Genomic DNA, 10,672 nt, shown 5'->3' with positions numbered 1-10,672 from the left:
CATGGTCTTATGCATTGTCCATTTATTGTAGTACTTGTTCATTCTTATTTTTCTCCTACCTGCTTGCCTCTCATATATTTATCTATACTTATCATCACTCAGCTTTGTTGTCCTTGTCAATGTTCAGCAGTATCTTTACTGGACATTGTTATTGGTACTATGTATGAGTACACTGAGATATTCTTTGTGTGTGCAAATATACTGATTATGTCAATATAACTGATTGGGATTCTGAAGTACGAGGCCCACCACGGACACTAAGCAAAAATCCTGGCCATGCTCACGTGCAGCTTTAGTTTCTGATTATTTGTTTGCACCAATGCACATTTGTTAACATGTGCACTTACATCCAACATGAACATGGGCCTGATGTGTCCTGTAGGCTGGTTTTCATCTGCAGATCCTTACAGGATGCTGGTAAAAAAACAACAACATACAAATAACATACAGAGGCCTGTTTAAAAACACAGGAGTGCAGCCTCGGTGGGCCAAGCCTGCCAAGTGTAATCCATGTGAATGAGTCGTGTTAAGTAGAGTCATCTGTAAAAAAGTTTTTATATTACACTGACATATCTAAGCATGAATTAGACATCTCAACATAATGTAATTACTGTGGGAAATTTTTTACTGAGAGTTTGACAACATAGCTGAAAATTACATCATGTGTCATTGGCCACTTTAGATTAATGTGGACCAATATTACAGCGCTGACAAAACATCTTTACCAAGTTTATTCTGTTTCGCTTTTATGTATATGGTCAGTAATGTGTACAATTATACACAGTAGATGTTTATTCTTGACATTGTTGTTAAATGTTGCATTTCAAAAAATTCCAATGAGAGTGGATTGATGACATTCAAAATGTAATAATACAACAAATTCTACAACTACTAATAATTATAATATAACTTATTTATAACACACTTTTCTTAACAATGTTACAAAGTGCTTAACAAGAAGAAATAGGGCAGTAAAAATGTATAAAAACAAAACCATATAAAAAACAGTATAAACAAATGAAATGAATGCAAAGCAGACGCTCCCTGAAGCTTTTTAGAATGAGAAACATTGAGAAAAGATGTTATCCACTGATATTCCTATAGTTTACACTCTTGACAGTAGTATAGCTGTGTAAGCTATTTAGCTTTCTTACATTTGTGTTGTTTATAATCCATCATTATTTACTGGCTAGTTCCTATTTCTCTTTATTTGTGAAACTTTAAGAAATGTGACGAAAATTCATCATCTTGTGTATAGTGGCCAAAAGAAAAATAAAGATTGTTGATACTGAGAGATCAATATGGCTTTTTTTAAAGTTATGGCAGATTACCTTCATTGCAGTCTACATGCAGTTTGCACGGTCTGTCAGAGGATGTCCCTGTTCACCCGAGCCAAAGGTTTTACCAGTTAGAGGCGTCACGTTAGAGGCGATGACACATTTTAAACTCTGAACAAATGAGGTCTCAAATTCAAACTTAAGCAGACGTGTGGTTTGCTCATTCAGCGTTATGGGCTTAAACTACTTCCACAGTGTGTGGTCTTTCTGGAACTGATTTGATTACTGTTTTATGATTCATACAATCCCTGAGCAATAGTTCATTTATTTCAGCTTTTCATCTTGTAATGTATGCAATGTTATGAAAGTGAGGATTAAAGTGTATTGAGTTGCATGTCACACATCATTAAACCCAGGGAAGCTCACTCCAGAAATCTGGTTAGGGCATTATTTCACTCTTTTATTTACAGTTGTGTTAAACAGTTGAAACAGGAAGTTCAACTAGAATCTCTATCTTCCCCCCTCTCTCTTTCTCTTTCCTGTTTTATGACAAGTGATACATGCGACTGAAACTCATAATACTAAACAAACTTTTCACAAATATCAGGAAAAGCGTCAAAAAGGCAAACCACACCACATATGCCCAACAAATATGTAAAGTTAACAAATGGTTATATTACAGAGCTAAACAAATGGGCTTTATGTGTATAGGTATTGTTAATGAAACATGAACCTTGTACTTTCAGCATCTCTTACAGCTCATTTTCTCTGCACTGAGGTATGGTTCATGTCCGGTATAAGGCCTCACGCAGGTCGCATTTAGATGAGCCGGAGATATCGCAAATCCAATTTCTCACTAAAATGTGTTAAGCTGTGAAATGAGGTAAGTAAATTCCACATCTAATAGTAGTTCTCCAAATTCGGTTTTAGGTGTAAATGTCCCACAGTCTTTTACATATTAAACAAACCCTCAGCCCCAGGCCTTCCCTTTAGAAACCCTCACAGTGTGACCAGATGTGAGCCGGGCAGCCTCTCTCTGAGTGATGGTTTTCAGGGGATGTCCATGTCTCCGTTAGAGGCATGGGAGTGGCGTTTTTCCAGATCACACCCAGCTCTGTCGTGAACGTTTTCTTTGCTCTCCTCGTCCTGATTCTCCGAGTCCGATCTCTTTCTGAGACGCAGCCCGGGATCTCTCTGCGTTGGGATCTGGAAGGCTGAGAAAGAGCTTCCTAACGACGGCCTTTTCTCTAAAACCAAGGAGAGTGACAGCAGAACACGTCAGAAACCGTTCAAGGGGACAAATGGCTGCCCCCTCTACCCCTTTCACACTAAACTCTATCCTAACCACCCTGTCAATAATGGCGATAGGGCCCAATAGTATACAGGGATAAAATCTAAAAATAACATATTTTGTCTCCCTAGTTAGACAGAGACAGACTGTAGAATATTCACAAACAACAACGCTTGTAACGCTTGTCGAATAACTGTTATAAATGTCAACCACAGCGACGGCCTTTGACACAATGACCTTCAGTTCATTCTTAAGAACAAATTAAATTGTTAGTGTCGTAAAGCAAAATTATTATTAATTATACACACATTATTATGTTTTATTATCATACAACTCTGAGAAATCTTTAAAGTCCCGTTTCATAATGCACTATCTGGTGCTGCAGATGGGACACGTACCTCCTGGTCCGATCGGCCGCATCAGTCTGTTCATCTGGACATTCCAGTGTTTGACGTTGGTGCTCGCCAGGCGAAGTTTCCTCTGCGCAGCCTGTCGGGGGAAAAACCCATGAAAACTTCTGCTTCATACGAGCAAGCTGACATCCCCTCCAAGAAATAAAATAAAGGAGATATATGTAGTTCTTCTTATTAATATGCAATCAGTGAGATTTTAGTTGTTTTGCTTACCACTACATCCTGGTCAACCCTGTGCCGGTTGGCCCGGACCTCTTCAAGCTGCCTCTGCGCCTCCTCCAGGGCTTGAGACTTGACCTCCATTTCTTGCTTGAGCTCCTGCTTCTCCCTCTGCGTCTTCAGGATGTACTCCTCCTGTTCCTCCTGCAGGTTCATCAGTGCCCTCATTTTATCCTCCTCCTCTGCCAGTAATCTGGACACAACAGAGAACAGGAAACATGGTAGTTTCAAGAATTCATAATTGACACCAAGCTGTTATATTGATATAATGTTTCAGGCAGGGGGAGAGAAGATGCACAGAACCTGTTGTAAGGTGTTTATGGGGAGATTTATGGGCAACATTTCTCAGAGTGCTTTCACTTGAAAGGGATGAGAGTAAAGGAACAGCCACTCAACAGATCTGACTGATGACAACATTTAGGAACTTCCTCCATCGACAGCTCAACTTCCTCGAGAACACATCACAACACGACATGAACTATTTTCAGCAGCTGAGCTGATGATCAACAATCTGCACACTTGACTACCTGCTAACAGCCAACAACTCATTGTTTTCAAGCTCAAAACGTAAACAAATGACTTCTTATCGTGCTTTGAAAGTGCAAAAAGTGCTACCCTGCTTGGGCATTGCGGTGGGACTCCTCATCCAGCCTGGCCTTGATCTCCTGCTGCAGCGCCTCTTCCAAGCGCTTCTGCATCTCCTCCAGCTCCTTGATTCTCTTCCTCTGCTTCTCGGCCTCCTCCTCCTTCACAACCATCTCTGCCTGCATACTGACGCGGGCCTTGAGACACAGACGGCTGATTATTCATATATTTCTTCATCTGAAATCAAACTCTTTAATGTTCCTTCTTTGCCCCCACACTCACCTCCTCAGCCTCTTTCAGCTGGACCTCCAGGGCCTGCTGGAGCTGCTCATGCTGCTGGCGCCTCTTCTGCTCGTCCTGCTGCAGGAGGGCCTGAGCCTGCTTTTGTGCCTCCTTCAGCAGCTCCAGCTCCACCAGCTTACGCTCCCGCTCCTCCTGCAGGGCCCGTAGCCTCTGCAGCTCCTCCTCCTTGGACTGTTGTCTCCTCTCGCGCTGCTCACGCTGTTCGCGCCGCTTCAGCTTCAAATCTTTGTGGAGGGACTTTTTCCCCTCCACATGCAGCCTGATAGCTGTTTGAATGGCTGCAGTAGAAATACTGTTTAGTTTCATATCAAAGGTGGATCAGTGATTTATATCAGTGTATTCTGACCTGTTGTCCACTCCTGTCTCTGTCTGGTGTCCGAGGCGCTCATCTCATACGTCTTGGAGAGGGTTTTAAGACAAAACATGCATCTCTTCCCATCTCTGTCCGGCAGCACCTGTTCAACAAGGGAAACAGTCACTGTATCAATAGATATATTGTGTGATCTTGTATTGATTTTCTTTTTTTAGATTTTTGTGACCATTTCTTACATATACTGTGGTGAAGAGAAAAAAAACTGTCAACTCACTGGGAAAAGGAGGTTTTTGATCCATTTTGAACGACCAAACAATATTTGATCATCGTTTACTTCCTATAATAAAGCATGATTTCAGATGATTCTTTGTTTTCCTTTAGGGTAAAACATGTAGTGTGTTGCAGTGTGTGGTAAAAAGGCATAACTTGTCCAGCTGTTGGTTTACCAGTACTCAGTTTTGTTCAAAGTTGCATCGATGGGCTAATAATTGACTCAAAAGCAGGCCTGAGCAAACGCTCTATAAAAGCTCTGAGATATGTGAGGAACTTGTAATCTGACTGTTCAGAATACGTTCAGTTTCTAACTTCCAGGCTGAATTTTAGGGTTATGATACCTAATATGTGAGGCAAAATCTAGGGACTGCAGGAAAATGATCAGGGCAAAGGAGTGTTCAGAAAGGGTGGGATTTCCACTCAGTCAAAGAAAGAAGAATCTAAGTCATCATAAGAGCATTTCAAAGGGGTTTGTTCTTTAACAAAAGTGAAACATAAATTTGTGCCCTCCTCCACATCTCAATCATTTGAATACTGAATCATCTGACTCATCATGACTGGTTGCGCATTCGTCCAGGTATGGTTTTAGAATTTTCCGGCAATTCACAGGAAACTTTGTTGAGGGAAGTCATTAAAATAAGTGATCTGTTTGTCATCTTTCTGATTCATCCTGCCACCTCTTTGGGGAGTCCCCACCCCCATGTTGGGCAACCGCTGTCTCAAAGGAAACTGATATTCAGGTCCATTATTTTAAGTTGAGTTATGACTTGAAAATGCTCTCTCAGAAAACGTTCCTCACACCATACGTTGCTGCAGCTCCCCTTTTCAGCCTTTGCCTGAAATGCTTGACTTTAGCTCCTGGGTCTTTAAGGCTCCCACCTCCTTATAAAGCCCACTCCGCTCTGATTGGTCAGGTGTTTCTAGTTCGTGTAGAAAATGTCGGCCTTTCATCTCGCTTTACCTGACTCTGCTAGTGGGCGTGCTAGACTAGCTGCAAGACGTGCATAATGCAACATTGAGTCATCTTTGACGTATTGGCCAGATACTGACGTGTCGCTTCAGGAGCAGTGTCTTCAGTGGGGGGAAGAAGAGCTATTTTTGTTTCTTTCTTTTCAGTCTCTGTGATTTCGGTGTATGACCACATCACTGCAGTCTCATGTCCTTTTATGGGAATTAGTGGGGGCGTTTATCTATGCTAATTAGGAATGACACAAGCTTTCAACTTACGAGATAATAGGATTCATCAATATGTAGGAACTTTCTGAAGAACAAATTTATGAGAAAACGTCCCGTGTTAAGTATAGAGCGATTGAGAGATGATCATCTCCGGCTGCTTACCTCCACACAGCAGTTTCCATCCAGAGAGATGTCCCCCTGGCAGTCCTTGCGGTCCTCCCCGGTGTAGTAGCACAAGCTGCTCGGCCTTAAGGTGAACCAGCGTTCCTTCCAGTTTCTCCTTAGCTGACCTTTTTTCCAAAGATATCCCTGCATGCGTCCAAACCATCACACACACACACTTACTGTCACTGCCCGAGACACGTGCCCGTCAGTACCCCAAAAAAAACATCTTCTTGTGGTAGATGGGTCACCTACCTCTTTGAGGACATCACCAACTATCTCTCTATACGCTTCCTCTATAGCCATGCTGATTATGCTCTTGTCAATTCCTCTGGTAATTTTCCCCGAGTTCATCATCTCAAGAAAAACCCAAACAGTAATGCCAGTCTGCTGCACTGAGTCCTGGGAGAAGAAGTCCTCTAATTCAACACAGTTGAACTCAATACTCAGGGCCATGCATACTTTCTTGAGGAGGTACTCCACCTGAGGAGGAGAAGAAACCAAACTTCTTGAGGCTGAAACTTAAAATGACTGAATTTAATGATCTGTGTTTGCTGCATTATACTCAGGGGAGGATGTAACTAAAGATAATACTTGTTTTGTGTTATCTGAAACGTATTTGTGTTTGTAACTACATTTGAAGGAATTTCTTGTAATGGATTTCTTTTCACTGTACTAAATTTACTGTCGAGCTTTTCCCGATAAATCTCCTTCTTTATACGAACCATCAAGAATCTCATTCAACAATGTAAATCTTTCTATAGAGTAACTTGTATTCATTTGTCTTCAATTGAACTATAGCAACACTTCTTACATCACTGTGGTATATATTGCACCACAGTTTTCTCTGTACAAGGGTCAGCATGTGAAGTTAAAACACCAAAATAAAACTGGATCATTTTTACTTTAACTCAGCGTGACAGTAACAACCCTGCCCTCGAAATTTAGGGCTTTCTCTTGGCAGCAGCTGCGAAAAAAAACACTTGACAGGAAACCAGAAGGAGGTAGCAAGTGAGAAACTAGAACAGACTGCTGTGTTAAAAAAACCCAGGGTTCCATGATGGCAAGATACAAGGTTTCAGCCTGGGTGCACGTAAGGTCCAAAAAAAATTGTTTAGGCCACTGTGGCTGACTCCAGTCTAACAGTCAACAACAGAGCACAGCAAGCCGAATTTCTTTCAATTACTCTGTATAAAAGCAATATCTCTTATCCTGAATACAAATAAAAGTGTCCTGTGGTTTTAACCTCATTAAAAAATATTGTTGATCTAAATATATCCTCTTTGAACCTACCTCATCAGGAACCATAACCAGGGGGTACTTGTCCTCAGACAGAAAATTAAAAAGACACCAAAGCTGAAAAGCATCCCTCTCTGGCAGAACCGTGCTGCTGTTTTTGTCCGTCTGGTAGTTTTTCTTTGCCGTTAGAGTCCAACAGAGCTCGTCTACACTCTCCTTAATAAAAGATCCTTCCACAACCTGCAACAACAGAATGCAGAGACAGAGTCCTTGACATCAGAGTGATTCAAATTAGAATGAAACAAAAAGAGCATGTGGTTGTATTTTTATCACCTTATCCAGAATGTATTTGTTGAGATAAGGCATATAACCCTGACTGGACACAGGACCATCATCATCATCTCTGAAGTGCTCCTCCAAAGCAACGGGATCATGTGGGATGGACAGGACAGTGCACAGGTTGTGGGACAAAACCTGAGGAATTCCAATGTACAGGATTGAAAACTGTTGCAGTGAAATGCTAAATGTAAAACACAGGCAATTCAGATCAAGTATTTTGGCATGAAAAGGATGTTACACCACTGCCAAAGGTTAATATTCTAGAGAGATGAGTTTGTTAAGGAGAATGTTGGTACCACTATTTCCTCAGACAAAATTAATGGAGCTGAAGCTGTGAATTTTCTACTGGATCATATATAAATTAGTTTGACGAAATAGTGTGTTTGAAAAATATTTAAAAAGAAACAGCATTGAAATAGCATATTTAAAAACCATCTTAAATCCCTAAATTGGTTTTAAGTACTTGTATAGGTCAGAGCAGCTCAAAGAAGCTTACAGATGAATAAGATTGGGGGACTTTTGTTCAAAAATATAGGGTGCTGTTAAAAAATGTGACATAAAAAATTACTGTAAGTAGACAAGTAGTACTTTTCAGTGATTACATACAGTGTATTTTGTAAATTTATACTTCTATTCAATTTATTTTGTCAAAATAGATGAAATCCAATCAAATCAGGCCTTTGCTATTGCTGCAACCTTTTTTAAACTGAAAGTGTGTAACATCCTCGGATATCTGATGCATTTTATCAGACAACCAGTCTCTGTGTGTTGAGCCATAACCACATCCTGTCTCTCGTCTCCTGTGCACTACAGCATCTGTCGGTTTTAAGGCCAGGGCGTGCAAACGGCTCTGCTGCAAGCATGTCTTAAGAACATGGTGCCTGTACACAGGCTGCCTGCATGAGGGGGATAAGCCCAGTCATGAGGCTGACCCGCTGCAAGCCAGGAGCGGCCGTCCGCACATCGCAGGAACCTGGAGGTGGCTGAAAATGGAGTCTGGCCCACACCAAGACCAAGTGACATAACAATGAGATCAACGAAAATATAGCTGCCTCACTGGAGCCCTGTGGCAAGAGACAACAATCACCAACATGTTTCCACTTGGTCCTCGCTCTCACTGTAACAATGTTCTTTTGACGTACACAGACTCATGTTGTGACCATACTCTATTCAACAGGCTGGTCTCTGGGCAGGTCCAGTGTCAGAGGACCCTTTGCACTACAAGCTGGTACATCGAGGCCCAGTGCGAGCGCAGCTTGGAGATGAGGGCTCCCATTCATATACAAACTGAGAGCAAACTGTTACTCTGGTGCTCCTGCCAGACAGAGGTGCATATTGTGTCCTCTGTCAGCAGTGACAGCATTTTACTAGAAATATAGGGAACAAATTTGTTCCTTGTTGATACGAATGAGCTTTATATCGGTTTGTTCTCACACAGGAAATATTGTTGATAAGTAACATTCGATGATATAAACCCTTATTTCCTGTAGCACAGGATCAATTGTAACAAAGACTAAGTAAGAAATGCATTTGTGACATTTAGTTTGCTGAGCACTTGAAATATCTTCCCTTCGTCCTCCTCTGAGTGAGTCCACATGATTGAACTTGAATTGAGGGAGGAAATGAGGCAGTGGAGCAAAAAAGTTAGTGGCTTCACAGATTAGAAAATAAAAAACTATCTGAAGTCCCACCGTCCAGGTAGAGGACCCTCCACTCACCTTCAGCTGAGACTTGGACACCTTACCGCTCTTCTCCAGATCCAGGGCCGTGAAGCCGTACCAAATGGACTTGAGCAGCTCAGACCGCAGGTCCATTTCTGCAGCAGTGTTACTTTCTGGTTTCCTCCTCTTGGTCTCTTCTTCTTCCCTCTGCTGTTGACACAGGGCCCCTGGGTGACAGCCAGACACCCACACTGTGTTGCTGCTGTCAGCGAGGCATGGGCTTTTACCGGTCTGTTGGCAGCGACACCTGCTGGACGTCCAAAGTCACCGACAGAGTGGGAGTGTCTTATTGTTCACTGCATTCTCTGCTCCTTCCCTACCGGGCAGTGAGCACAACCACTGCTTTATGCAAAGGCCCCGTTACAAGTTAGTGTCTTGCAATCAAATTTGTATCACCCTGAACTTGCCTTTAAGACCATATCAATGTTAATAAGACTTAGTACAGCACGTTCCAAATAACTTATTGTTATTTCTACTTATATTGTTTTATACTTACATATATAAATTGTTGTTTTTATTGCTGATGTACCAACCACACCAGGTCAATTTACTGTATGTGATAATATACGTAGCCAATAAAAGAATTCTGACTCTGAATCTGATTCTGATAATAAGTTGATGAATAGATTAGTCAGGTGACAGAAAATTGGTAAATCTCATCAATGTTGTAATTTGTAAAATGAAATGTTAAAGTATTCTAGTTTTGTGGGCTTCATGAGTAAATGTACTTTTCACCTCTGCTGCCTTCCAGGACTAGTGATGCTATCAGAATTACATCTAACAGACCTGACTGGCTAGATGTTAGGTCAAAAAGTCCCTGACAGTTAAGTGCATGGCTCTAAAAGATGTAATGAAATGAACAATTATCCGTGGCCTTTTTAGCTGGTTCACTGATATTAGCTCAACATACACGTGTTTTTGTTATTTAGATTTAACTGTGTTGTTCATTTGAATTGTGTGGAAATAAACTGCATAAGTATATGTGCTACCATCCTACAGTACTTTGGTTTCTCCAATGTCTCACATGTTGTTGGGACATTTGAATAAACAGTGTTAAATGGACAGATAAAATAAAAGGGTGACAAATCCCCATCTGCATGAGTAAATATAGAGTAAATAAACAAGTTGTATAATGGTTAAATTGTTTCTGTTGTCTGATGATACAACTCATTTAATAAATGAAATCAAAGGACATAATACAAATAATAAAATACCATTAAGATACCCTAAAATAAATCAATACATCTTCATAACTCCACATCAAATCAATGGCTGTTTCCATTTAGAATGATAGAAACAGAAAGCTTTATTTTAAGTATTTGATTTGGTCTCTTTCATGTCAGTGGTTCCATGTTTGTTTG

At 41.0% G+C, this 10,672-nt stretch overlaps 1 protein-coding gene across 2 annotated transcripts; it reads right to left on the bottom strand.

The window, feature by feature from the left end:
- Positions 1 to 1,716: 1,716 nt before the first annotated feature.
- LOC128441812 (differentially expressed in FDCP 6 homolog) lies at positions 1,717 to 9,529 on the bottom strand. Of its 2 annotated transcripts, XM_053423915.1 has the most exons (12): positions 9,309 to 9,529; positions 7,585 to 7,725; positions 7,306 to 7,491; positions 6,268 to 6,495; positions 6,013 to 6,159; positions 4,676 to 4,738; positions 4,435 to 4,543; positions 4,068 to 4,366; positions 3,816 to 3,982; positions 3,195 to 3,393; positions 2,967 to 3,057; positions 1,717 to 2,524 (listed from the first exon to the last, which is right to left on the bottom strand). In XM_053423915.1, exons 1-12 carry the CDS (start codon positions 9,402 to 9,404, stop codon positions 2,328 to 2,330), a joined length of 1,923 nt encoding a protein of 640 aa, XP_053279890.1. In that variant the 5' UTR covers positions 9,405 to 9,529; the 3' UTR covers positions 1,717 to 2,327. The 2 variants fall into 2 exon arrangements, with proteins under 2 accessions (XP_053279890.1, XP_053279891.1); XM_053423916.1 differs by lacking the exon at positions 4,676 to 4,738 and having other exon boundaries at positions 9,309 to 9,528.
- Positions 9,530 to 10,672: the final 1,143 nt, after the last annotated feature.

The sequence above is a fragment of the Pleuronectes platessa genome, chromosome 6, assembly GCF_947347685.1.
Source record: "Pleuronectes platessa chromosome 6, fPlePla1.1, whole genome shotgun sequence".
In the NCBI taxonomy this organism is placed as follows: Eukaryota; Metazoa; Chordata; class Actinopteri; order Pleuronectiformes; family Pleuronectidae; genus Pleuronectes; species Pleuronectes platessa.
Note: the sequence above shows the minus strand (reverse complement) of the source record. Positions and strands in the feature narration are given on the sequence as shown.

What these genes read in the sequence shown, in the direction of transcription:
- LOC128441812 (XM_053423915.1), bottom strand. Translation starts at nt 9,404, where the DNA reads ATGGACCTGCGGTCTGAGCTGCTCAAGTCCATTTGGTACGGCTTCACG. An exon ending in TTGGTGATGTCCTCAAAGAG is followed by an intron (nt 6,160 to 6,267) that starts GTAGGTGACCCA and finishes GGACGCATGCAG; the next exon opens with GGATATCTTTGGAAAAAAGG. An exon ending in GAGACAGGAGTGGACAACAG is followed by an intron (nt 4,367 to 4,434) that starts GTCAGAATACAC and finishes TTTCTACTGCAG; the next exon opens with CCATTCAAACAGCTATCAGG.